At 43.2% G+C, this 27819-nt stretch overlaps 4 protein-coding genes and 1 long non-coding RNA gene across 15 annotated transcripts in view; 2 read left to right on the top strand and 3 right to left on the bottom strand.

Moving 5' to 3' along the window:
• Window positions 1-6666, bottom strand: part of LOC108031058 (zinc finger protein 704) — a 114766-nt gene extending 108100 nt beyond the window's left edge. For all 3 annotated transcript variants that reach the window (XM_017104259.3, XM_017104264.3, XM_044090789.2), the window contains exon 1: window positions 6085-6666. In XM_017104259.3, the coding sequence (XP_016959748.1) occupies window positions 6085-6651 (567 nt within the window). In that variant the 5' untranslated portion in view covers window positions 6652-6666. The remainder of the gene's footprint in view (window positions 1-6084) is intronic.
• Window positions 6667-6948: 282 nt separating this feature from the next.
• LOC108031060 (uncharacterized) lies at window positions 6949-7614 on the bottom strand. The gene has a single exon (XM_017104266.2). The coding sequence runs from the start codon at window positions 7157-7159 to the stop codon at window positions 6950-6952; it is 210 nt and encodes a 69-aa protein (XP_016959755.1). The 5' UTR covers window positions 7160-7614; the 3' UTR covers window position 6949.
• An 8446-nt stretch (window positions 7615-16060) lies between these two features.
• Window positions 16061-22137, bottom strand: LOC108031324 (tsukushi). Of its 4 annotated transcripts, XM_050888914.1 has the most exons (4): window positions 22052-22121; window positions 17516-17750; window positions 16452-16967; window positions 16061-16393 (listed from the first exon to the last, which is right to left on the bottom strand). In XM_050888914.1, exons 2-4 carry the CDS (start codon window positions 17591-17593, stop codon window positions 16187-16189), a joined length of 801 nt encoding a protein of 266 aa, XP_050744871.1. In that variant the 5' UTR covers window positions 17594-17750; window positions 22052-22121; the 3' UTR covers window positions 16061-16186. The 4 variants fall into 4 exon arrangements, with proteins under 4 accessions (XP_050744871.1, XP_050744872.1, XP_050744874.1 ...); XM_050888915.1 differs by lacking the exon at window positions 17516-17750 and having other exon boundaries at window positions 22052-22137; XM_050888917.1 differs by lacking the exons at window positions 17516-17750; window positions 22052-22121 and adding an exon at window positions 19629-19745.
• On the top strand, window positions 19655-21699 carry LOC122817773 (uncharacterized). Of its 3 annotated transcripts, none has more exons than XR_006367349.2 (3): window positions 19655-19964; window positions 20032-20102; window positions 21410-21699. It is a non-coding gene; the product is annotated as an uncharacterized LOC122817773 (long non-coding RNA). The 3 variants fall into 3 exon arrangements; XR_006367348.2 differs by having other exon boundaries at window positions 19656-19972; XR_006367347.2 differs by having other exon boundaries at window positions 19656-20102.
• A 1592-nt stretch (window positions 22138-23729) lies between the features above and the next one.
• LOC108032122 (protein tipE) overlaps window positions 23730-27819 on the top strand; it is a 36881-nt gene continuing 32791 nt past the window's right edge. The window contains exons 1-2 of one of the 4 annotated variants that reach the window (XM_050888961.1): window positions 23730-23802; window positions 25991-27420. In XM_050888961.1, coding sequence (XP_050744918.1) covers window positions 26651-27420 — 770 coding nt within the window. In that variant the 5' untranslated portion in view covers window positions 23730-23802; window positions 25991-26650. The other 3 variants (XM_050888959.1, XM_050888960.1, XM_017105955.3) reach the window with 3 other exon arrangements.

The raw sequence follows: 27819 nt of genomic DNA, 5'->3' as shown, positions 1-27819 counted from the left end.
CGAGTGGAAGCCGAGCCCAAAGACCCAGAGCCGGTTTTTCTTCAAAGCGAAAAATGTATAATAATACTAAGCGGAAAAAGAGACTCTCTCGAACACACACACTCGCACACACACACCCGTGCACCGGCGAACTGAGCGTGCGTAAAGTGCGTAACTGTTGTTAATAAGAAACGGGTTTGCCTGGCGGCGTCTCGCTCGCTCGCGCTGGCTGGTGTGTACAGCTGTTTTCTGTTTATCTCGCACTTTCCGCCTCCTCTCTACATTCGTATTTTTGTTTACGTTCTGTGGCACGCACACGAGACCACGACACGCACACGACTCCGACTGCCCCACCCCCCACTCACCAACACCACTGCCCCTTGTATCCGCAAGTTTCTCGCATCCGTATCTGCGCGTTACATTCTGTTGGTTTGGAAGAAGATACATTTCGCTGTGGGTTACTTCTTTCTGGTGGGAAAAACCCTCTCTGCCTTACTTAATCGCCGAATTCAACCTCATCGCTTTCACTTTTAAATTAAGTCATAATAAAGCCAAACAAGCAAAGCCTTATAGCGCACATAAAAAGCTGCGTAAAAAACTTAACCTACTTTCGTGTGAATAAGATACTGCGCAAAAAATTTGATTGGAGATCAATAATTAAAGCTCTCGCTTTGGAAACTGGACTTTTGTTTATACAGCAGCCCTTGGCGCAGTTCCGCAATCTCCAAGCCAACTCTGTTTTGGCGTATATTTTATGGCGCTCATAATGGCAACAAAATCAGCGTCTTCCGGGTGCGGAGATAACCAAAACTGCAGTCTTTGATTGGAGCTTAATGCAAACAAAGTTTATAATGGCTGGCAAATTTGTGCGATATAATATCGTTCCATCTAAGTGCCTGAGCCAGCTGCTTTCCCACAGAAAACTCAAACTTAAGCACTTGGGACCCGATTATTTTCGTTATTTTCTTGCTGCTCGCTGTCTTTCTTTGAGCGTTAATCAAAACCCCATTTCAAACTGACCCACATACCAAGGTGGCATGTACCCAAAACGCCAGACTCACCCAGACATAGTCGAACAATCAGGTGCTCAGGTGTGTGAGTGAGTATCTGGTTGAGCTTGTGCTGAAAGGCCGCTTGAAAAAGCTCAAAAATCAGCCAGCATAAAGGCGCTGCTTTGAAATCACCAAAAGTTTACCTCAAACGAAACCGAAACAAGCTATATGCATTTTTTGAAAGTCGTTTCGAATTTGGTCTCTCACCTTCGGCTGTTTTTTTCGGTTGGCAATCGCTAATGGTGGGTGATAGCTCCCTTTCGACTGGGCTGATCTGTGAGTCATGGTACCCTAAAATAAATTAACACTATGCCAGGGACAGAGCGCGCCTGTAACCCAAAACCACCAGAGGCCAAGTCGTTCAACCTGCGAAAAGGTCGCCGAAGAGCGATAGCGACCCCAAAACAACACAAAGGCCAGGCGCTTCTTTGTCATATTTACTCCCCTGGATTTATTGCTTCCAATTGGAGTGCATTGTCGGGCATAAATTGCCAAAAAGCGGCCACTTTCTACCTGCTCCCCGATGTGCGAGTATTCGGCAAGGTCGATTAGTCATTAGAGTGCAGCACCCAGGCCAATACCAAGCCATGTCCAGAGTTCCAAAACCCAAAAACTGAAAACTAAGGACTGAAAACCCAAAAAGCCGGTCTCAAGTGGCCTGTTCCAAGCGAACACACAAAAAACGGCATACAGGCAGAGGACAAAAAAGGGAATTTATGTTTTGCCGGCATCGTAAAACCATAGCAATGCACAGAGGCCGAAGGAAGGAGGGTTAGACGGCGAGCGAGAGGTTAGAGGATACCCTGGGCAGGTCGTTAGCCGAGTCCGGTATCCAGAAACCGGGTTGAACAGCGGGACGTCGAGGTCCTCAGCGAGCAAGGAAGACACGGGAAGTGGAAGCAGGAGCAAGAGCGGACAGGACTCGAAACAGGCCTCATAAATGCCCAGATTCCTCAGCTGATCGGGCCCTGATTAACGATCGCCGAGGTAATGGATTTATAAGTAACATACACGGCGTGGAAAGTTTTGAGTTAATCCAATTATCAGCCAACAGAAAACAAGACCTCTGATGAATTTCAGTTCGAAAGTGGAGGTAACAAATGAGCTGCCAACAAAAGTGCCACTGTCATTGCCGTTCACCTGGTCAGCTGGCCAAAATGCACTTTGGCCGGCGCAAAAATGGGTCGCAGCCAGAAAAGTGAGAGGCCAGAACTTGGTTGAATGTATGTACCCCCTTTTTTGGGCCAGCGATGAAAGTAAAAAGCCAGCTGGAGAAATGGGAGCAGCAGCAGCGCCGGCAGCGTTTGCGTGCGTACGAAAAATCACGAGGCAATGTCAATTTCAATGCCATTAAAATGAGTTTCGTTTTAAATGCAAAACACAGGTAGGTAGAACGGGAGATAACGAGGGAGAAACTACAAATTACCCGGCTTGGCCGGGCGGAAGTGCCAACAAATCGGAGTGGGCTACCCGTCTTGAGAGTAGGCTACCGGAGTCTTGACAAATTACACCCGACATTTTGGCCGGCAGCGGAGCTTAATTCTTCGGCCCTCCATTAAATGAGCTTGCAAATTATATGCGCTGCTCCTGCTGGACTCCAGCCGCTTGATTCATGGCCCGGCCATTATACGTCATCGTAATTGAAATGCGACTGGAAATGGACGTGGAAATGTAAATGAAAATGGAGATGACGGTGGAGATGGCGGTGGAAATGCGTGCAACAAGTTTCTCGTTTGAAATAACCTTAGAATTAATTGCCTCACGTTTCCGAGGCAAACAAAACAAGAGAGGAAAAACTTGTTTTGCGGCAAACAAAGGCAATTGCTCAAGTCGAACCGAAAATACAATTTTCGGGTTGGAGTCGAACACACACACTCGCACACACACGTGACCAGCGAGGACAACTATTGATAGATGTAACAAATTTCCCCGCCCCCAAGCAGCCAGCTGAATTTTTCGATTACGAAACCAGCCAAAAAAAAGCAAACAAAAACCAATTGTTGATTGACTTACAACAGCGGCGGCGAACTTGAGCTCTTCGCTTTTCTAGTTTTTTGTCGAACTTGTGGCTAATGATGAGGTCATAGAAGTTGGAGCTTGTAAGTCGCACGACTCTTTGTACGAGTCACATTTCCATAGCTGATTATGCCGAAAGATTCCAATACCGATTCCCCCCTCGCGCCCTCCTCAAAGCGATCGTTAAGCCAGCGAACAAACAAGCTGCGATAGATACATTTTCAGTGTTTTCCCCTTTTGGGCAACACATCAAACTCGATCGGGTCACAGTCCCCGGGTATCTGTTCTGTATCTGTATCTGCTGGATACTAGATACCGCATGCGACACACTGAATACGGAATACGGAATACCGAATACTGGATACTGGGCACAATGGGCTGGCACCGGGCTGGGGACAAGCCCACACATCTGGCTGCCTGCTAGCCGACTGACAAATTTATCGACTCGCCACACGGAAAAGATACGCGCAGCCGACTTGACATTGGGGAGCGCGTATCTGTATCTCGGAACGAACGGCTACACGGAAGGAAAAGCTGATCAATTTGATGGGTTTACATCCAAGATCATTAAAATCAAGAATCATAATACTGAATAAAATAGCTGTGGCAGTTGGTAATCCAGAGTAAAAGATACAAATTCTAGTGACAATATTTTGGTAACTCTTCTCTATTTAAGAAAGGAACTATTTGAATTCAGTAGAAATGTACACAAAATGTAAAGAGAGGCAGATACTTTCCGTGTACCTACGCTCGTGACGAGTATCTCGGCATTCGTATGCCACAATTACAAATGTTTCAAGCGATTATTAGCAGAAAGAAAAACCCCGAGCCGGCAAAAACTAAAAGCAGAGGAGAAAACAACAATCTGTGGAAACTGCAAGGGAAAGCCGAAGGTGCCGGGTAAAGTGCCACGCTGGAGGAAGCGGGATGGCGAGAGGAAGCGAAAGGGACGGAGCACAGCTCGAAGCCGGCTCTTGCATCTCTCTCCCGCCGCAGCGCAGTCAGCCGGCAAACCGCCTCGGTATTAGTTTTCGTATCTGTGCAGGCTGCTATCCCACAGATGCATGTGTGCCGCTCATGTATCTAACTATCTTTGTATCTCTGCCATCTATGTGTCTGACTTATGACGCAATTCGAAAAGTTCATCCGATCTTGTTGCGCTCTCCCTCTCTGTGTATCGCTATCTTGTTCCCCCGGCCGGTTGTTGTTGTCAAGGCGCGGCCGCAGTCCGTAGAATAATCTATATAATTAGCTGTAAAGCGTAGAAACCCCAAGCCATGTATCTCCATTTAGCCCTGAAATTGTAGCGCTTTTATTGCAATTGTTTTTCCTCCAACCCCTATGGGCTTTTATTTTACTCTTCTTTTGCTTGTGGGTGGGTGTTCTGGTTGCTGCAGCGGAATTCTTTCACGAAACCGAATTCTAAACAAATTTTCATTACGACACCAGCAGCATCAAAATCATCGCGATCCGCGGAACAGCGCCGTCGTCATTGAGATTTTTTGGGTTCGCATTCGGCTGCGGGGCGGTTCTATAAATGCCCCATCCGACGATGTTTCACTCCCGAATTATTTTCGCCGCCTTTATTATTATTAATCTTGTTTGTGTTTGTTTAGCGAGCAGTTCAACGATTCGAGTGACGTAATGGCCAAGGGGCTGTGGCTGGAGGATTAGCTAGACCACGGTGTGGGATCACGGAGGGAAAATTCACGTTTACGATCGAGTGGCATTGCTCTGCAATAAAACGAGCCATAAAGTATTCGAAAGATATTTAATAGGGAATTCTATAGCTTCACTGGACCAAGTGACTTTAAGAATTTTCCGGGTTTCCGCCCGCCACTGCAGATAATTAAATCTGAAGAGCTTCGGCTTTTGGCCAACCTAATCTCGTCGGGGGCTCGAACTGGCCCCTAAATCGAGGGGTTCTGTATCGGAGCGCACACACGCAAGAAGGCCAACCCAGAGCGTAACCCAATTACGTGCCAAAAAGCGGAATGCGACCCTCGACAAGTATTTTTTGTGCTTTTTCTCTTTTTATTCGTTGCATAGTTGCACATAGAACGTGATTGCACATATACACGCTGTATCTCGGACGGTACTGTACGCCGAGCACTGAGCACTGGGGTGCGAGTAAATATATGCTCTGAATAGCCGAGTACATAGGCGCATAGATACATATGTGCATGGGTATGCTGCGCCCCCGAAAAGGGGGTGGCCGGGGGGCGGGCGGCTGTGGCCAGGCCAACCTTGACACACTTTCCGCCGCCCCACAATAATGGCGATGATGATGATGTTGGCGATGATGACGGCGACGAAGCGTCGACAGAACAGCCAGCAGCCTTTCTCAGTGCAGCGGTCAACCCCAAAAAAGTATCTAACGCTGCGCAGAATTCGGATTTCAGTCGCCCCCTTATCAAACAATAGTTGTGTTGACTAGGAAACATTTTCTAAACTTTTTCTAAACATGTAGAAATTAGTGACTGTTTGTGCCTAAGTTGATACCATATATCATGAGTTCCAAGTTTTGTTTTTAAGTAATAGTTGGATTTTTAGTCGAACCAGTTTGCCTAAAGTTTTAGGTCTTTTTTGTCCTTATTTATAATACAATTTTATTAATTATTATTATGATTTTTAAATATTTAAAGGTATAAAACGTTTATATATAAAAATGAATTTAACTCAAGTTTGAAGGTTTAAAAATATTTATTAATACTTTATCAAATAAAATCAAATATTATTATTAAAATAAAATCCCTATTCAAGCAGGAAATCTTTATTAAGTGTAAAACCTTTGTTGGTAAAAAAATATACATATATGCTGAAAAAATCCGAACAATTTCTAAACAGATATGGATTCTCAAGCTCACTTTTTAAGGAGACCATTACAATTAGGTTATTACACCAACACTATACACTTTTATCCAGTAAACGAAACTCCCGCTTATTTATCCAAAATAATCGACAACCCTACAGCCCGCAGTTCAGAGCTCAGTTTCCCTTTCCTGGCCACAAGTCGTAGCGCACCCAGCCAACTCACCTCATTTCCAACTGTTGTGATCTTGACAATCACCTCGTCCTTGGTGGCGTCGTGCTTGACGACGTCGCCGCTCTGCTCGCGCCCGTTGTAGGTGAAGTAGACCCGCTGGCCGGGCTGCAGCTCGGTGTCCATGATGGAGCGGAAGCCGGGTCCGATGAGGTCCGACTCGCGGAACTCCTTGATCATGGCGCTGCGGCGGAGCGCCTGGGCGGGACTGATGTGCACGCTGGCGACGCGACGCGCCTCCACGATGACCGACGGATCTGTGGAGGATGTGGACGAGGACGAGGTCGAGGATGACGATGACGATGACGAGGAGGTGGACGCGGCCGGGGACTCGACGGCGGTCTTGAAGTCGAAGCGGACCAGGTAGCGCGTGTCGGCGTTCAGCTGGGCCTCGCCCGGCGCCAGGAAGGTGGGCGGCGGCGGCGGGGAGAGCGGTCCCATGTACGAGGGCGGCGTTTTCACGTCCGAGATGGTGCCGGAGTACCAGAGGCCGTCCGGACCCTTGGCGCACACCTTGGTGCCGATGATGGAGCGCTTGGCCAAACGGCGGCCGGTGGACATTTTTGTACGTTCGGTGTTTCCAATTGGGGGTCCTGAAATTTGGTTTGCCAGCGTCTACAGCCGCTGGATTTTCTAGTCTGCTTTTTCTGGCTTACGTCTGTTTGTTTGAACTTAGCGCTTGAACTTGGCCTTAATGGGTGGCCACATTTTCTCGCACTGTAACACTTTTGCTTTTATTGCACTTCTGAGTATATGGTTTGCACACTTGTATGTAATTATTTTCACTACCTAAACGCACTTTGTCTTTTGTTGTTGTGGCTGAGTTTGTTATGGGCTGGGGGCGTGGTGTTTGGGTGACTTAAGTCTGGCAGACGTTCTTGGTCAGCCTGAAGACGAGGGACTTGGCGGCACTGGGCACTTTCTTGATGATGTTTTTGTGGTACAGCTCCAGAGAGAAGGTGAGGCGGTGCAGGAGCCACTGGGGCGGATGGAAGTGCGGCTTTAACTTCACATGCTCGGCGTCGCTGGGCGTCTGAATGGCGTGGCAGTTGCGTTTGTGCCTAAGCATAATCCAATTTTGGCCGCTTGCAGTGTCAGCTTGCAGTTGGAACTTCCTGCAAGTTGAAAGTCTGTTGTTCCTTGTTGTTTTTCGCGCTTTCGCTGCCGGTCGTTTCACTTTTCTCTCCGTTTTCTGGCCAAAACACACTCACACACGCACGGGCACTGAACACAGGGATACAAACTCGCCGGAGAGCAATATGGGATGCAATTGGCGGCTGCTGCACTGATTTGTTTTGGCTGTGAAGTTTTCCCACTTTTTGCTTCGTTTCGCTGGCCGTTTTTCAAAAGTGGCCCAAGAAACTGAACGAAACACCAAAAAATGGGCCCGTTCGCCTTGGGTTTTGGCTTTTACTGAGTTTGCTTCGCTTTCCACTTGGCTGTCTTGGCTATTTATCTGGTTTTCTGCTGTTTTGGTTTGGCGGTAGGGCCCGAAAAGCGCTTATCGGTCTGCTCCCGAGAGTTGGCTATCAGAGACTGAGGCGAGCGCACGAAAACGAAACGAAACGCAAACGGCCAGTTACAGTTACCCACACACAGATACACACATAGCCACGGCAGGCGCTCTCCGACTCGCTCTGCCTCTGCCTCTCCCTCTCTCGCTCTCTTACTTATGTGTACACATACATGAACATTCGCTGTTTCTATGGCATCTACCTGCGCTTGGAAAGGCAAATAAACACATGTGTGCGTGAGGTGAGGCCGCCCCTCAGCATAGAAATGTTACGGGGAAAACTGCAATTTCCACGGCTAACAGAGGGGCACCACTGGCAAATCGGCGGAAAAGCCCCACATAATTATGCTATGTGCGCAGTAGCCCGCCAGCATGGCAATGACGCCATCAGCAGGCCGTGGAAACACGGCCCAGCATAGGAAAAACGAGCAGCAAAAATACTACGCAGTTAACAAAAAAACCAATCCGCAGAGCACTTGTCAACGCATACCCGCATCATAATTCCCCTGCGAGTGTGTGCGTGCGTGCTTGTGACTCGCTCTGGTTTATCAACAACAACAGAGCGATAACAGCTGAGGAGGCGGCGCAGCAACAATGTTGCGAAAACAGCTGTTGAGCCCCAAAACAAGCGAGAGAGAGCGGAAAACAGTGGGCCTACCCTGCCCTGGAACCCCCTTCATTACCATACTAAAACCTCAGATAAAGGTTCTACAAATTCCATGTTTAAGATACTCAATTCCATGTTTTTTAAGTCGGGTTCCTATTGGAAAGTTTATTGGCCCTTATTAGAGACATAAGGCAACTTACGTCATTTTTATTAACATTGCCTAATTCAGGGGGGTTATCTTCTATAAATTTAGCTTGAACTTATTTAAGTACCGAAATAACCTAAATGCTATTGATATTAATTTAAAGCTAGCCAAGAAAAACTTTTTAAAAAGTTTGGTGCAATTAGAAAACCAAACGGACGCAAAATATTGCCTACTTCAGGGAGCTATCCCATTCACATAAAATATACAACATTTATTCACTAGTAAGCAACTTGTTTAAACATCGATGTTTTAATGGAACTTATTATTCTAGGCTAATATAAACATATAAAGCTTTGATGTATGCGAAAGCCTTCGAATAGGAAAACCAATTGGCCTTGAAATATTGCCTACTTCAGGGGGCTTATCCCAAAAGCATACATTTGTAATATATAAAATGCATTTCTTAATACAGAACCTAATTAAGTATCAAAAGATGATCAAATTGTAGTTTATTTTTGATTAAAGCTAGCCAAAAGCAACCGTTACCTCTGTTATCTATACTTGTAAACTTCCCATAGGCAATCCTGAGTCAACGTAAATCAAACAACTTAATGATACCCCTTAACACTCCCCCCTGCAAAGTCGGATAGGCCGCGCCAATGTTACTGTAGCGCAGTGGAAAAGAGCCGGCCGGTTTCAGGTCTGCAACGATAACGTCACAGAATTTAACAGTTAAAGAGAGCGCTATGCTGCCCGAGTGTGTGCTTTCCACGTAAGCGCTGCGAGTGTGTGCGTGCGCTGCTCCCCCACTCTCGCTCCCTCTCTTTGGCGACTCACAGCTGTTATGCGCTCTGAAATTCATTCGACTTTGTTTACATCAATTCCATGCTGGCGCTGTAGATGCGGATACGAGTATGCTGCTGCTGCCGCTGCCGCTGCCGCTGCCGCGGATGGATGTGGATATATTTGGACGCTTTCTGGTATTTCGGGCCTCTCCGAATTGTTGTTGCCTTTGGAATGACCTCTGTAGGCATTCTCCGGCAACGTCAGCAAGTGCCGCAGGGCAGGGGGCGTTTATGGCGGGGGGATGGCCGGGAAGGGCGTTCCAATCCTCAACTCCAATAGCCATCTCATCCATCCGAACGCCACGGGGCCAAGATTTGCGTAGTTATATTGTTCTGGTTCTGGTTCGGCTTGTGGCTCCGGAGTTTCAGCGCCTTCCGCTCCCTTTCGGGGTGGATTTTCTGGGGATTTTCACGCCGCCAGCATTTTATTGACTACGTCATTTGCGAACGGAGTCGGAATCACAGAAAATGCACTGCGTACTTCCCACTCCAGGGGCCGAGTGCCAAGTCAACCAAACACAAGAGTCAAAAATGGAGGACGGACGGAAGACCTTGTCAGATAGTGCGGAAATAATGCTTTCGGGTCTTATCTGGCCGAAAACTCAACTGATTACGGTCGAAGGGAAAACTTATGTAGGTCTTATCTACGCGAGACTACAGAGAGGAAATTGTCGATCGACTTTATTATTGTTTATTTATTCATGTTGATTTGCATGGGCATAGCTTATCTTTATAATCACAATTACAAAGGGTTTGAGAGTTCAGCACTGCAGCTTGAGAATTGATGAAAACAAATCATTTTGTTTAAAAGTTTACCTTAGTTTACAATGCCTTTAAAGGGGCTGCTATGAGCGGTGAAGTTTAGCCATTAAATACTTTTACAATTTTACAATCTGGCATCTCTTATTTCTAGACTGGCGAATAACTTGTAGATAGACTTTATTTTGCCAATAAAACGAGCTTCACGGATATCTCAATCCATGGAAATCCAAGCTGTAGAAGTTCAACTGGTATTTTGACATTTGATATGGGTAAGTGATGATGGCCGATTTCCTCCCCCTTCGCCCCTGCTGCCGGAATTAGAAGAAGAGGCCGAGGAGTGGCGGCCAAGTGCAAAGATGAACTATCTGGCAAATTCAATTAATCATTTCTCCAGTGGAAATTCCGCAGCAGCAGCAACAACAACTCGAATCAACAGAGCGTTGCCAGAGCTACAACAAATACGCAGTTACGAAAAGAAAACAACAAAGTGAATGTAAATGTGAATGTGAATGCAATCCATGAGTTACAACACCAGAGGCGAGGGCAGCGAGCGAAGGAAAACGCAAAAGGCAAGAGGCAAAACCAAAACAAAGCATAGGCGTTAGACGGAGCGAGAGGGCGATAGTTAGATACAGAAAACAGAAACATGCACACACGGATACAGGCACAGATGCCCCGACACTCGGCTACACAGATACACCCATACAGGCGCGTTGACACATTACCCAAACTGGAAAATAGGTCAGCCAGCTGAGAGCGCGATAGAAGTGGCTGCCGTCCCGCTCTAGCGCCAGCGAGAGTGCATAAGAGTGCTGTAATGTAAGCGGCAGAGAGGGCTAGCGCTGCGGGCTGTAAGAGAGCGCAATTAGAACGGGAATCGACTGTTAGCTAACAGCGGCCCCGATGCGCTGGCCGTTCTGATTGGACTCGCTCCAACTGGAGGCGCAGCCTGCCAAAGTTCTCGGCAGCTGTTGCACTTGAGATACAATCCCCCACTCCTCCTCAGCTAGCTCCCCACCCACCGACCGCTGACCAATTTCAAGACCTCATTCGAATTTTATGAAAATCAAACCGGATTTTCGGTCTCTCTGTAAAGCTGTAATTATTGCCTTTACCCTTTTTTGTCAGTGTTATTATAGCCGCCGCACTTGGTAGGGCGCCGCTTGCCTACACTCGGAGGAAAGTACAGCACCCAATCATATATGGTCATAATCATAAATGCATAAATCCATAAAGTGAGATTATAAAACCATATCAGTACTTGGGGAACACCTGTACTTCATTAAACTTCCTCCGATTTACAAATCTCAATCCCGAATTCGAGTGTGTTCTCACTCCCTCCTTTATCACACGCTCATACCCGTAGATATGCGCACTCCGACGCGTGTGAGCGGGGATTTGATTGGATCGCCTTCGAAACCGGATTTCGAAAATATGTATGTCATTCCAAGCCGTTCCATTCAATTACGCCGATGCCTAGGTATCGCCGAAGGCATAGGTCCCACAATGGACGGCCTTTGTGGCTCGCCAAGAAATCAAGTCGAAGTTACCCCGGTCGGAGGACGGATTGGGCAGATGAGGGCAGTTGCCACTGGAGATGGCGATGACGCGGAGAAAGTGCAGGCCGTATGCAGATTAACGACACTGAATCGGTGCGGATTAAGTGTCCATAGCTGATTTTAATGGGGTGTCCATTATTCTATCATAATGTAGAAAACTAGACCCATTTTTCGCTAGGAGTACTGAAAGCAGTTCCTCAGAGTGAATAATTTGTGATCATAAATACAATGGTGTGCAGCTTTAGTTTTTTTTGAAGGTTCCCTTTTGGGGTAAAAACAACAAATCTGTTACCTCCCATTTGTCGTATCCTTGAAGTGTATCTTACTGCACAAACTAATAGCTAATACCTATCCCAATCCGAATTTTCAGAGCTTATTACAGCATTACGTAATCAACCCCCTCTGCGGGCCCTGGCTAATTAGAACCGCTTGTGCTCAGCCCCAAAGTCGGAAGGAACACGTCAAGTGAGGCAAATTTGCTGTCATGACTGCGAACTTGGACGTGGACAAGCGCCTGGACTTGGATGTGGATGTGGATGGTGGACATGCCACCGTCGCCGCGTCAGTTGTCCATCAAAAGATGTCAGTCGCCAAACATGGAACACAAAACAAACACAAATCGCAGATGGCGGAAAATCGCCCTTGACTCGGAGTTAGCATATGTACCTTGACTTCAACTTCAACTCCGACTCGAACTCCCACTCTAGATCGCAGGGCCTTGACATTTGAAGTTGCGTGCGGGGATCATTAGAATGTTTACCTGCGCGCTGGCCAGAGTATCTACCACTTTTTTGACATCCAGCAGGTCGCGAGGGGAGATTCGCCGCTGCGGAATGGAAAATCAAGTCGCCGGCGAACAACAGGGTCGAGTGATTGATGTGAACATGTCAGCACGGACATGAAAGTGGCCAGAGCTGGGGCTTGGGATGGCTGTGGCACTGGACTGCAGCGGCAGGAAGCATAAATTGTAGACAAAGATGAGCGCAGATACAAGATACATGCAGCTATTACACGACTCGCCATCAGCTGCAGATACAAATTTATGTCATGTGCAGTCCGGACATGTGAATGACAAAAGGCATCGCCACGATCCGAGGAGCTTTGATTTCGACAACCGGTTTCACACGGCGAAAAATATCACCCAGCCTGGTCGTTAATTAAGAAGATATCGATTGGATCTGGGTGGTGGGTGCCACAGAAAATATATTTCGCAGCATTTCACTACCTACGTATTAAGGTAATCTAGATACTTCCAAAGACTATCTCAACTTCTCAGTTAGCACCTTAAAAAGGGGAGTATTGATTAGTTATTAATAAATTAATGCATGTTTCTAGGAAGATTTCAGGGATAACATAATGGAAAAGGAAACTAGCAACTATCTAGGTAGAATAAACTATCCTTCCCTTTCTTATGAGTTCAAAAATACTTGAAAATAAAAAATAAAAGGGAAATACTTAGCTTAACTATCCTGTGAAATAGTTGCTAGCTGTGCGATGGTTGCCTTTATTTTTCTAGGTGCACCCGAGTTTTGAGGCTGGGCTCGTCGGCCGGGGTCAAGCGGCCACCTGACAGCAACTTTCCTTGGCGGCCGATTTCACCGCTGGACGATTCAATCGGAGAGCCAGGAGTGGGGGAGCAGGAGGAGGAGCAGGAGGAGCAGAGTCGGGGATCGGAGGAGCTGCGCCTCCAGCCGCCAACTGGGAAACTGTGCGTGCTGTTGACATTGGGTCATAAATTCTGCTGCTGCTGGAACAGGGACAACAGTTTTCATTGTCTGGCTGCTAGATGCAAGACCTTTGTTTGGACAACACACAAATATGGGCACTAGGCAAACACCGATACGCAGCAATAGACAAATAAATGCCTCGAATGAAATTGGTTGGGGTTGGGCGGCAGTTGAGTTGGGTGTTCGACGGCGAAAGCCAGGGAAGGGAGGCTGCAAGCAGCTGTCAGAGCCCAACTGTTGACTTTGCCGCCTGCAGGCGGAGTTCCATAGAGTGGCCCCGCAATCAGAACCACCCCTGGCTGCAAAACCAGGCCAAAGACGCCGTCAAGTTGCCCACTCTGCCAGCCACGTCACTCGCTGACCCACTTTCGCCCTTTTGGGTGCGGAATCTGTGTCAGGGATGTGGCCAGCTCCAGTCGGTGGCTGTGGAACATCCTTGTGCAAGGACGGGCCAATGAAGTACGGCATAGTTACTCGAAACATCCTTCAGGAAGAGTGGGTAGTTTACAAAACTCTATTTTGCTGATAAAGACTCTTTTAAAGCTTGGCAGTATTTTCTTGGTAAATATTTCTTTTAATTTTGATAGCTTAGAAAACTCTATTTTACTGATTAAGCCCCCTTTCTAAGTTTGGCAGATTACAAAAAATAATATTTTGGAATAACTTATAATTCCAGCTAATGACTACAATGAAAACAATGCATTTTTTGTGGAGTTGGTTTTGTTAAAAACCTATCATGGGTCAATAAAAAATTTGGTGTATATATATGTGACCTATCCATTTTATCCAAGAGATTTAACTTCAGATATGGTCAAATCACATATAAAACGCGGAGTACTAAATTGATATGAATTGGTGTAAAAAAATAGTACTATCAGAGTCCTGAACTGAAACTAAAAATTAGAAAATTTATATTATATAGTCTTGATTCTATACTTTAGTTTCAACACTGCCCCTGGTTTCTTTAAATGCAATCAGCATTAAAAACTAACTTTCCTTTTTTGCTGGCAAGTTTTAAAGTATTATTTTAACCCTGGTAGAGTAATCTATTGATTTATAGTTTTAAAATTGCATTTTAGGTCAAAGAATACACATTTTACCTACTGTTTTAAGCCGAAATATAGTTATTTTCTCCCCTTTATAAAAGCATGACACCATTGTAATGCAAATTCGAATAAGTAAGAATCCTGCCCCACTTTCCGCTTCTATCACCACCAAGGACATGCTGTCAAGGGCAAGCCCAGCCAAGGTGTTACTTGACCCAGTTTCGGAGGCCGTGAGCACTCGTTTCAGGGGCTGCTCCACTTTTCTGGATGGAAACTGGGCCTTTTTCTTAAATAAACAAGCGTCTTGGTGAACTTTTGAATTGGGTGGTTTGTGTCTGTGCTCCAGGCAGGAAAATCCGAGCGCCACCTTTCGGCAAGAGTTTCCAGTTGTTAAAGTGTGCGTTTTAGCCTGGACGCAAGCCATGTCAGCTTGGCGGAAGAGCGCTACCAGATCGGGAGAGTTCTAATTCGAAGCAGTGAAAGAAGAAGAACGAATGGCGCATTTATTCAAAAATGTAAGCAATTTTCTATTTTTTTAAAGAGGCAATACTGGGAAGAAATAATATATCTATATGGATATATATTGATGCACTTCGAACAGTACAAACAATTCGCCCAACGACACCGTAGGAAGGTAGCCTTACGTTTTGATCCCAGTTCAAGCTACGCAGGTCAAATAAGATACATTTTGTTTGTACCGACTTGATATTGTGGACTCCAAACCGACGAACAATATTCCAAAATAGGAGGGACAAGGGAGGTAAATAATAATTTGGTCGTATAAGGGTCATCAAATTCTTTGACCAACGCTTTATAAACCCAAGAACACTCATGGCCTTGTTAACAATTATATGGACATAATGTGGCAGTCAAATTTAAGTTTAGGGTCCAGAAGAACACCTAATCGTTAACTGAATATATACGGTCAAGTGGCGTATTTTTAAGAAAGTAACTGATAAACGTAGGAGTACCCCTATAAAAAGTCATACCGTTGCATTTAAGGCAGTTCAAATTGGAAAGGTTGTATTCACACCATTCATTAAAACAATCAATATGTGACTGTAACTTAAATGCCGACGCTATATCATTATATGATAAATAAAGCTTAACATCATGAGTACATGAGAATGTGTTATGATTGAGGGAAGATCGTTAATAAACAAAGTAAACAGCAAAGGGCCCAGGTGGCTACCCTAAGGCACTGCAGATGTCACGTAGATCATTTTTGAAACAGCATTCTTGAATATAACACTCTGAGTCCTACCACTCAAGTAACATGAAATCCAAGGTAATAGATTAGCAGCAAACCCAAGCTGACGGAGTCAAAAGCCCTACTAAAATCTGTATATACAATGTCAGTCTGCATTTTTCTCTTAAATCCATTTATTACAATAGATGTCAATTCAGGAAGGTTGGTGGTGGTCGATCTTCGCCTAACAAAACCATGCTGACACGGTGATATAAGCGAGGAACATAAATGTTGCAAATGAGAAGTGATAATACGTTCATTTGCCTTAGGAATTGCCGACAATTTAGAAATATCTTTATAATTTTATATACCATAATATAACTATAATACTAGGAACATAGAAATAGAAGGTCTCAAAACATTTTAAAAAAATCGCCAACGCGCTATTTGTCTCTGCAAAACAGTGTTTAAATTGATTAACTTATCCTGTTAAATTTTATTCAAAAAAATTATATTATGGTTAAAATGGTCCCAAGGCTTAGGTCAGTTCCTCCTGAGTTGATAGCTTGCATGAAAATGTTTTTTGAAAGCTCCATTTATTAAAGATTTTGTGTAAAATAAGAAATTTTAAAATCAACAGAGCTCAAATTTTGGGAAATACTTCCAAATAAATACTAATAAAACTGTATCTTGAAATACTGGATCACCCTCTTATTGTAGACTTATACTTGCAAACCATAGCGATGCCCGTAATAAAAATGAGTAGAAACATGAAGAGATAAATTTGGTGTTCCCAGTTCGATGAGGACTGTCCTTCGTTGTAATCCTGGTTGCACTGCATGGCCAGAGGCTTGGCCAGGTCAGAGCCTGGCCCGGTGCAGTCGATGGACTCCAGGTTGGAGAAAGTTGGCTGTAATTATATAAAATAATAACACAAGAAGTCGAGACTGTGACAATGTTTGTCGAACCTTGGCGTAGAATCTCCTGGCGATGGTCGAATTGCAGGCACACCGAATCGGGTTGCCCACGATCCTCGCCTTGGTTTTGAAAATGCCGAGCAGGTTGGACATATCGGTCAGGTTGTTGTAGCTTAGATCGACGGATCGTATGCGGCACGCGTCCTCGGGAAGTGTGGAGATCTGGTTGTGGCTCAAATTCAGACTCTGCAGGAGGGGCATTGAGTCGAACTTCCAGCTGGGCAGATGGGAAATACTGTTGTGCGAGAGGTCCAGGCGGCGAATGCAATCGAATCCCGTCGAATTGAGTTCTTTGGGCACTTCCGCAAGCCTATTCCCGGACAGATTCAAGTCTTCGAGACAGGGCAGCCGAGCCAAGCACTTGATGTCAAAGCCGGAATTGGTGCTGCAATCTGCGATCATCCCTTCTCCATACAAAATACTGCAGTTGCATACATTTATTAGTGCATCTGGATTGCATAATGTTGGTAATATCGGGATAATCAGGAATACCAAGAGCAGGACAGCCTAAAAATTGAAAAAAAAATATGCAGATTAGAAGGCTTGTCAACAAATATAATCAATCAATAAATGCTTGTAGTGGAAAGTTTACAATAAAGGGAGATTAGATTGCACTATGAGTAATGAGTATGAGTAATTTAAGGGCGGGTAAGGTATTACATTTTTTTTAATATTTTTTTGTTTATTTTTATCAAGCTCGATCCTTTTGAAATTTAAACACTATTTCTGTTCATATTTTGAAAATAACGCTGTAGAGACTTTTTTGTTAACAATTTTAATTTTACACTGACAAATTAGACGGTTCTTTTTCCAAAAAATGTTTTTTTTTCACTTTAAAGTATAAAATAAATTTCAAAAATTTGAATTTAAAAAAAGGTCAACTTTTTGTCGTGATAAATCCGGACAATTGCTACCATTGTCATAGTTTTGAATATTTCTTTATTAAAATTGGATAACATTCTTTGAATGTCATACTTTAATGAACCATTTAATGAATAAATACTTAAAAAAAAATTCACAAACAAAATTGAAATTTTTGTATGGTTTAACCTTACCTTGATCGGGTTGAGGCTAAATGTACAACCGTCTTCACTCTGCTCTGGTAGTTCTACAGTTTTGGTATCTAAGCTCATGTCAACAGAGGATATCGATGGGTCGGCTCGATCAAAGAAGACGCTGAGTTCTATACCGGAAAGGCACAATTCGACATGTTTTGGGGATTGCAAACAATGTTGGCCTAAATGTATTTAATCAGCATAGGATTGAGCTAAAGGAAGGAATGGAAGTGATCTAGAAGAATAAATATATATATTTTATATTTTACAACTTTTTTTTTATTTCTTTCTCTAAAACCCAAATTTTTTGTTTTTAAGATGACAAGCCTTCCTCTTTCATGCACAACAATATGGAATGCTACGAACTAAACCAAGCTAAACGGCTACTTATTGTTGAGTAAATAAGCTGTCCTATTCGATTGAGTTCGACAGTTCCGATAAGAAAGCCAACCATAAAAAAACAATATTCTAAACACATCGATCAGATAAAGATCTTACACAAAATAGAACTAGAAAGAAATTGACAAAGAAAATGAAGATAAGATTGCAATGTCATATAAACTACTGAGGGTTTTAATCGTGCACTTCTGCAAATGCATTGCCATTATGACAATTTGGTTCGAAGCAAACAGTGTAAGAAAGCTTTCCATATTGTTGTACACGAAAGAGGAAGGCTTGTAAAAAACAATTTGTAATCTTAAAAACAAAAAATTTCGGTTTTAGAGAAAGAAATAAAAAGTAAGTTGTAAAATATAAAATACATATATTTATTCTTCTAGATTACTTCCATTCCCTTTATATTAATCCCCTTCTGATTTAATACATTTAGGCCTACATTATTTGCAATCCCCAAAACATGTCGAATTGCCTTTCTGGTATAGAACTCAGCTTCTGCTTGTCTTGTCGCTTAAAAGAATTCAAAATATATTTAACTAAAAAATAATAATAACTTAAAATAAAATAAAAAAACAACTCTTAGCGAGGTAAGGGGTCGTGGCGATCGCGCACCATAAATTTACAAAAGATTTGATATCGACTTCTGTGACGAATAATGCATGTTAGTTGGAGTAAATAAATACACTTTTTAATCTGTATGCCCGGGACATTTATCCCCACTGAAAGCAGCAGATGTAATTTTCTAAATTTTTACTTTTACACTTTTTCCACCGAACAAACTGACATTTACACCCGTCACTCAAAGAGTAAAAGGGTATACTAGATTCGTCGGAAAGTATGTAACAGGTAGAAGGATGCGTTTCCGACCCCATAAATTATTTATATTCTTGATCAGGATCACTAACCGAGTCGATCTAGCCATGTCTGTCCGTCCGTCCGTCTGTCTGTCCGTATGAACGCAAGATCTCAGAAACTACAAGAGCTAGAACAGTGAGACTTGGCTAGTTTCGGCGGGGTGCGACGGCCACAATACGCGAAAATCTGTAGCGGCTACAGTTTTTATGATAGAAACAAAATTTTAACTGAAATGTGTTTGTACCATCAATACCTATCGACTGACCTAAAAAAATGTGCCACGCCCACTCGAACGCCCACAAACGAATTAAACGCTTAAATCTGCCTACTACTGCCGGTAGGAGGCGCCCTAAAATATCGCTTTGCTGCTTATATATCTCCATTCTCCTTCTGCTCCCTTAAGCTGAGTAACGGGTATCTGATAGTCGAGGCACTCGATTATAGCGTTCTTTCTTGTTTTTAATTGTATTACTCGTTACGATTGGACAATCATAGAACATTTTCAATTCTGGGGCTATATACAGCAGTGGTATTCGCACGCTCTCTTGCGGGCTTCGCTTCGTGATTCAAGGCCTGCCTCACTCGTTTCCGGCTCATCGTTTAGGGGTTCCAAAGCAACTAATAAATTTATAAAAGATTAGAGGAAAGAAAAGCTTACAGAGGTCATAGTCTAGTATATATTCTCTAAGGGTCTTGCTGGGGATTAACTATAAACACCCGCCACTCTGTTATGGCTTGCTGGGTACTTCTCATTATAAACGTATTATCAGCCATATATATGAGTTATGTATTTATATACATAAGCACAAGATGTTGTTTTTCCCATTTCAGAGATTATATTACTGAGTCAAGCTTTACTTACTCAGCCCAAAGCCGTTCCAAGTAGACAAAGCAGAGCCAGTGTGTTTGAGGCGTTTGGAACAGCTTAATGAAGCTGGGTTCGGTGAAATGAAATTTTTGAAATTTAAAAAAGGGTTTCGTTTGTCTATTGTTTGTCCACGTTTTTTCACTTTTCCAGCTTTTCCTTGAAATAAATTAAAAAAACAAATTAAAATTGGCATATTTTTAAATTTTTAAGTTTTTTTGAGTGAACAAACGATAGACAAAAGATTCCATGAAACAAATTTTGAAAAATTAAACTTTTTGATTTTCGAAATTTGATATTTTTGAAACCAGACGTGGACAAAAAAACTAAATGGTGGATAAGTATATCCTAGTTTAAAAAGCTTGAAAACGCAGCGTTTAATTTGTATTTATTTCAATAGAAGTTAGCAAGGATCTGCCGTCTTGAATTTATACTACGATATAGAACGCGAAAAGGATCGTGTTACCCAAAGTGAGTCTTAAAAAGTGGCGTGAAGACCTTACCCGGCTGGGAAGCCTTTTCCCCGGGAACTCCAATAACTCCCAAAGGGAGAGCAATATGGAAATGCCACAAAAGAAAATCACCATTTCAAAAAAAGCTGTATATCAACAGGAAAGAAATTATTGAGGCAGAATATTTATGAAAAGTCATAAAAGAAGCGGTTCTAGGATGCTCCCTTTTAGATTACCAAAACCAAGTAATAAATTTGGTTCATTAAATTGTTCTTTTATGTTGTTTAACTCATAATCTTTCGACCCCCAAATTATTTTTTAATTTTTCGTAAACATTTAGCTGCGGTTAAAATAATAGTTGTGCCACTTCAAAGGTTGGTTTATATTTGTACAACTTATTCTCAACACTTAATCCTTCGTATACTCCCTAGTCTCCATGTTATAAATTATCTTCAGTGTTTACCAACTCATTGTAATATCTTAAATCTACTGATGGGCACGGATTATTTTTCTTTCATTCGGGTTATAACCAACCAAACAAAAACAACTCCTAACGATGTAAAGATTTAGTGAGGATTGCACCTACATCAAAAAAAGTTATGACATCAAGTTTGTGACAAAAATGTATTATACAATCTACTACACAAATACATTTTTTTTAAATTTTTATTACAAAAGGCGCTTTTATAAAAATGGTACAGCATTTTTAAAAGGACCATGCCCATTTTAAAAAAATTAAGCAAATGTACTTATTTATTCCAGTATCAAATACGTCGCGAATTTTCGAAAAGCATAACATTTTTTAGTTAGGTATAAAAAGACAAAGCATATTTAACGTTTACTTGATAAAGTCAACCCAAAGAAAGTTTATAAAAAATTCAGTTTTTTAAATTTCTTAATTGCCAACTCTTTTTATAAGTAGATTGCTGGCTTAATTTTAGGAAATCTTTCTAACTAACTGTCATTCATTTGGCTCTAAGGCATTTGCTTGAATCTTCGACAAGCATGGAAACCGTCTATCTCGAGAACTAAGACCTTTTTTTAAGTACGAATTTTAAAGAGAGAAAATACTCAATTTCATTTGGTTTTTTGAAAGTTTCGGTCTACAATCAAGTACGAATAGTTCTTAGGTCTAGTTATATTTGTACTTAAAACAAGAACGAATTAAAATTAAGCTAAAAAAGTGTAAGGAAGTCAGGACACATATTTCTTAAATAAATATACATATATTATTAAATTTAAGTCGGGTAATTATATGCTGGTAAGATGAATAGTCGTTGGAAACTTAATATAACTCAATATAATAACAAAATATATCTTTCTCAGATACTTTAGCTGAGGCTCGACATGTGGGAGATTCACCAAAGTCATGGTTGACTTTCTAACGTAACAAGTAACAAAATCGTTGTGGACGGCAGTCAACGTAGTGACGAAACCCATCAGGAGAGTGTCCGAATGCGACTACCATATATACACGAAGAAATGAAAGTCTCCTGTGATCTTCCGATTGTTACGAGTCATGCCTTAATCGAATGGTGTTGCAAGTACTAATTGCGTGCCAAGACTTTTGTTTGGGAGAATAAGCAATAAAAGTGCAAAAGTGAAAATGTTCAAAATTGTTCGAAAGATTTTGAGGGACTTCTGAAAATGATACATTTATTTTGTCAGTTTGAAAGTTTCTCCCAAAACGTTATTATTGTTTCTACCCGTTACGTAGAATAAAAGGTTTTGCTAGATTCGTCAAAAAGTAAGTAACAGGCAGAAGAAAGCGTTTCCGATCGACTCATCTAGTGATGCTGATCAAGAATATATATACTTTGTGCAAACATCTGACTGAAAGGGTATAACAAACTGGCGCTGCACAGAAGGCACAGAATCTGCACTCGAAGTCAGACTCTTCTAGCTTTTAAGTTTGTGAGATGCCAGCGGTTAGGAATGGTCGTCGGATAAAGGTTTGTTTGCTCTTACCTTCATTTTTTCTATTATAGCCCTGTCCAACAAAATCAAGTATGACCAAGAGCACTTTTTTCACGGCCTTTGTTTGTTTATTGGCTTGCACTTGTGGTATCGATTACTATATATTTATCGAATAGTTTATAAATATACTATTATAATATGCCGGGTCTTCTTTTATAGAAAAGGTAACGCTGACTTTGAATAATATGATGATATGCCGTATTCACATTCGACTCGCTTAACTTTAGATTTTACAAAATACGTGAGTATTTGAGTATCGAGTAATTTCGGGTGATACTTAAAAATATCGAGTACAGAAAGGGAAAGATGTAAGCTCAGAAGGTGGGACCATTACTAGTGGTTCTTGTCGCTCCACTACCACATCCCACATAATATACCGAATGAAAATTATTTTAAAAATAATATAAAAGTATTACTATTACCATAATAGTAAATGATGACCGTAATTTATTATATCTTGTAAAAATGGACATTGTTTATCGGCTTGCATTTGTGATAGAGATAATAATATAGTAAAATGATCGATTGTTGTCGAACAATTTTTATTAAATATACCGAATGAAAATTACATTAAAAGTAATGCACACCAATTACCACAATAGTAAATGAAGGCCGTATTTATATCATATCTTGTAAAATATAAGGTGCTTACAGAAAATTATATAGTTACACATTTTTTGAAATCCACGAGGATTAATAAAATTGTATAACTTTAATTTTTTAGTCTATTTTATTTAAGTTTTTGGAGATAACATTTAATTTGACCTATTAAATATAAATATAGGCCTAACTTTTTCTCCTTGCTCTTCTCCTATGTCTTCTTGTATCCCTGCTCGTCTTTCTCCATTATTTTTATCACTTTTATAAATCTTAAAAATATCAATATATGTATAGAATCAAGGCGCCAGTGCTCTTCCTCTTCCACGGATATATGTTAAGTATTTGTCGATCTGGTGGCACCAACCTACTCTTTCACCACTGTCTACTCTGCTTATCCCCCCTTTCATCACTCTCTTCTCTGTATAAGAATCCCGTTGAAATGTTGCCCATAAAAGCTGCCTGCGTGGTTTTTGTATGGACTAAAAGCATTTTTCTAGAATCAGTTTGGGGATGTGTAAAATATTCGGACAAGAAAACTCGAAACATATTTATACTATGGAAATATATGAATTTATATTACAAGAATATTTAAATTGTATTATGTCCAAATAAAACATATTCGATTTTTGGCTACAATCTTGTTAATTCATCAGTTCGACTTGTTGTGCCGGCTGACAGTGCGTGTACTTGATGGGAGCGGCTCTGTTTGAAGAGAGCGGGCAAGCAGTGCAGATTCGTTGTGCCAACAAGGCCTGCGTCCTCGTCCTGTTCCTCGCTCTCTCCCAAGCTCTCTCACTCTCTCGTAGGAGAGAAAACTCTCTGGAGCGCGCACACGCGAATTCTTGACGATTGTGCGACCGTTATCGTTACTTTCCTTCGGCGAAGTTGCGTCCCCTCGCTGAGCAGCGCTGCCGGCGTCGACGCACTGCTGCGGCGCCGCCCCGTGGCAGGCGAAGAGGGGGCACGGGGGGCGAGGGGATGAGGCCTGGCGGGAGTCCTTGCCACGGAGTCCTTTCTCCAGTCTAGAGTCTAGGCGTCCCGTCCAGAGTCCTCAGTTTTGGACAAACACTCCGAGCGGCACGTCAGGGCCAAGCGCGCGCGCTTCTCGTGGTCGAGCCTTCTGTCTGTCTGTCCGCCAGCGTGTGCGTGAGCGTGTGTGTGCCTGTGCATGGGTGTGCGTGAGCCAATGGCAGCGTCGGTGTTAGCCAATTCCAATTCTGTGGCAAATACCGTGCCGTAATCGTGCGAAATACGTGCAAAAGTCTGGCCACCCCACCAAATTCAAGTGCAAACGTAAAAATTCAAAGTGAAAGTGCAAAAGGAAAAGGACAAATAAACAAAGAGCGGGCAACTATAGTATAAAGGAAAAACCATAAGCCACACCACCGTTAGCAACAAAATCAACAAAGTGCGCTGGCGGAGCGGGAAACGCGGAGCGGGTTGCGAGCGGCGGGCTCTTCAGCTGCCAGTTCAGCTGTCAGAAGTTAGTTCGACTCGAGAGCTCAATGTTTTATCTTCACTTTTATTTCGCTTTCATTTCTATTTTAGTTTTTAGACTTTCTCTGCCTCCTTCATCCCCTTCCCATCCATGCGTCCTCCAGACTTTAGCAGCTCTACAAAAGGCGTGGGCGGTGCACAGCGAACAAATAGGGGAAAGGCCACAGGACACTCTATAATAACACAATCTATAGTGGCACATTATTTTGAGAAGAGAAAGTAAAAGTTTATGGCTAAACTATTGGATACAATAAAAGTCAACTAATCTTTTTTAAATTTAAGTTATGTTCAATTTATCTTTTTAGTATTATTGCTTCCGATTGAATTATTTCTAGAACCACAATTATTAAATTAAAAATATTTTTTATTTTTTAATTGCTCTTTTTCATTTAGCTATAATTTAAAAAATCTTCTGGGTGGTTTTCTCATCCGCAAGATAATTTTGAAGTTGAGTATCTATAAGTTTCTTTGGTTTAAAGCCAACTTTTACTTGGTTCATTTTCTATTTCATTAAAGCAAGTAATTAAAAGGTTTTGAAGTTATTAAAAAGGAAATAATGCCTTTAAGTAAATAAGGAACGGACGAAAATAACAATTTTAAATTTCTCGTTTCCTGTATTTTATTTTATTTCTTAGTACATGTACCCTTAACTTTTATTATTTGCCGTATTATTTAACAAATTATGGTGTAGTTATCTCATATCTTATCTAGTAGGGGTGCTGTCTTGTTTCGATAGAGGCGTAGTTTCCATTCCTTAAGACCACGATTCTTGCTGTGTACTTGAGACTTAATTCTTATGGCAATGACAGGCGCTCAAGGAGTTTTCCCGAGCGCTTTCCTGGCCTGCTGCTGTCGCGGCTCTTGTTCTTGACGTTCCTCTAGAAGATTTAATGGAAAAGCTTCCAGAACGTCCGCCTTTAATGTCCGGGTGGCCGGGGCTCGGACAATTCCCCCAGAAATCTTTGTGCCAGCCAAGTGCATTACTCATACGCCGCGTTGGCCGAGCCAAGCATGAGAATGAAATCATACCAACTACACAGGGGCAATAACAGCCAGGTTCACCTACTGTGGCGGTGTGTGGGTGTCTATGATGAAAATTGTGAAATGCGTGCCGTGGCAAAAACAAAGGCAGCGAAATAAACGAAATGAAATGAAACAGAGCAGCAATAAAACGGGGCAAGAACAAAGGACGCCAGCTAATGTCCGAACCTGTCCGAAAGTCCAGAGTCACGCGAAGTTGCAACAAAAACAACAGGCGAGGGCAGCAGTTTTCAAATAGACCACCAAGGTGAACCAGAGGATGTTTTTGTGGGGCAGTAGCTCTGCACTTGGATCAGACTTTCGCCCAGAGAGATCTGTAATAAATCAAGGATGTTGTCCTGGCAGGGCAAACAAATGCAAATAGATTGAAGAATAATAAGGAAAATGCCTGGGCACTGGCAACTGGAAACTGGCAACCAAAAAGCGAAAAGCGAAAAGCCGCCGCACAAAATGTGTAGCATAAATAATTCCACCCACAACACACAGAGACAAAAAGGTTACACAGTCACTAGGGCGACACCAGTAGACATTCAAACGCCGCAGCCGAGCCTGACGGCTCAGTCCGCGTCGCAGTCGCAGCGCAGTCAGCCTGGACAGCAGCACTTTCACCCACACTTTCTCTCTCTCTCTGACGCTCTCTCTCTCTAAGAATTGCTCTCTAACTAACCTACATCAACAGCTGTGACTTGTGAAAAAGTGCCACCCACGCAAGCCGCAAAAACCCAAAAAAAATCCCCAAAAAATACACCAAGCTGCGAGTTAAAAAACCAACTAAATAATAATTATTTTCAGTGTTCTAGCTGCCGTTGAGAAGTGCAAAGCCCGCGAGCGGAGTAAACAATAGGCCAGGACAAATGAAAACGCCAGAGCGCGCCTTTCTCTGACTGTAGCTCTCTGTCTCTCCCCTTCTCTGTCCCTCTGTTGCTGTCTCTATCGCTCTTCCTCGCCGACTTTCTCCGGAACAGCTGTTCTTCGAGATACTCTCCCTAGAGCTGCACTATCTCTGGACTTTCTCCTGCGCCGAAGCGTGTGTACATAACCTGAAAATCCGAGCGCTCTCTCTCTCCCTCTGGATGTTGCGGTAGGCGGACGTTGCACGGGCGTCGCACGTCGCAAGTTGCACATACGAGTGTAAGTGCAACATCGGCAGCAGAGCGGCAGCAGAGCGACGGAGCGGCGACGGAGCGGCGTTGATGCCGTTGCAGCTGCTGCTGCGCAGCCAGCAACAGCAATACGAGCAGCAGCAACAGCAGCAGCAGCAACACTAGCAGCAGCAACAGCAGCAGCAGCAACAACACCAGCAACAGCGACAGCAACAGCGACAGCAACAGCAGCTACGCCAGCAGCAACAGCAGCAGCAACAGCAGCAGCAGCGCCAGCAGCAGCAGCAACACTCGCAGCAGCAGCAGCAACAATCAGCAACATCAGCGCCCTGTGTGCACCGACAATAATATGAGGAGTGGCAGTTCGGAATTACTACTCGAGCAGCAACAACAAGAGCTACGGTTACGTAAAATCCGAGAACTGGCTCCGAAAAAGAAAAATGGCAATCGGCGCTTTCGTTCGTGGCGGGAACGTGCGCGTTTCTATGGCACCTCGACACTGGCCTTCTTCTCGGTGACCGCCGGCGCCTCGCTGCTCTTCCTCGTACCGCTCTACGTCGATCCGGCCATATCGACGCTGAGCCACGACTTCATCGAGAAGCCCACACTGTGCACGACCACGCGCCGCGAGGATCTCGTCGGTATCTTCAATTGCTCGTGGAGCTCGTGCCGCGAGGGCTGCACCTCCGATCTGTACCGCTGCGTCCACATCTATGTGACGTTCGTCGAGCAGAACATTACGATACCGGAGAACATGACCGACTACAGCAACTTCACGTCGGACATGGAGCAATCCGGCGAGGCCACCCTGCTGGTGAACATCAAGGGCTGCGGCTACCCGCCGTCGGTGACGTGCAAGAACTTCAACGGCTACTACGGCATCGAGGGCGCCATCTTCCCGTGCTTCTACTCGCGCAAGAACAAGACGGTGGTGCTGACGTCCTACAACCACGACGACCAGGTGGCCATGATCATCCACTTCTTCGCGGTGCCCTTTGTGATAACGGTCATCTCGTCCATCGCCCTCTGCATCATGCACTGCGACTGCCGCTGCAAGAAGGATCGCAGCCACCGCCGCAACCGGCCGCAGTGCCGAAGGCCGCGCATCGAGAACCTCAGGTGAGTGACGAATGCACCTCGAGGGTTTGGGCTCCCAGGGCTCTCTGCAATAGTTCAACTATTGTTATAATGTAAATACTACCTAAGATAAAGGTATGCCAGATCCGGCTTCAGTTTATTGAAGAGAGAAAGTCAGGTACTCAAGAACATTATTCTTGAATTGAGAACATTCGTTCTTGAAGCAGTGTTAGTACAAACAAAATGGTGAGAAGATAACACTCAACGCTTTTTGATAAGTTATGTAATAATAGTTTAGTTGTTGTAGGTACCGCCAACTCAACTTGGTTCAAGGCCATACGATACATTCAGCTTAACAAATTTTGTCAAATTTTGTTCTTAAGAACATTTTCATCTTGATGAGAAAGTTAGAATTCAATTCGGGCAGTAAAAACTTATTCT

Source organism: Drosophila biarmipes, chromosome 3R (assembly GCF_025231255.1).
Source record: "Drosophila biarmipes strain raj3 chromosome 3R, RU_DBia_V1.1, whole genome shotgun sequence".
In the NCBI taxonomy this organism is placed as follows: Eukaryota; Metazoa; Arthropoda; class Insecta; order Diptera; family Drosophilidae; genus Drosophila; species Drosophila biarmipes.
This window is presented reverse-complemented; position numbering and strand designations above follow the sequence as displayed.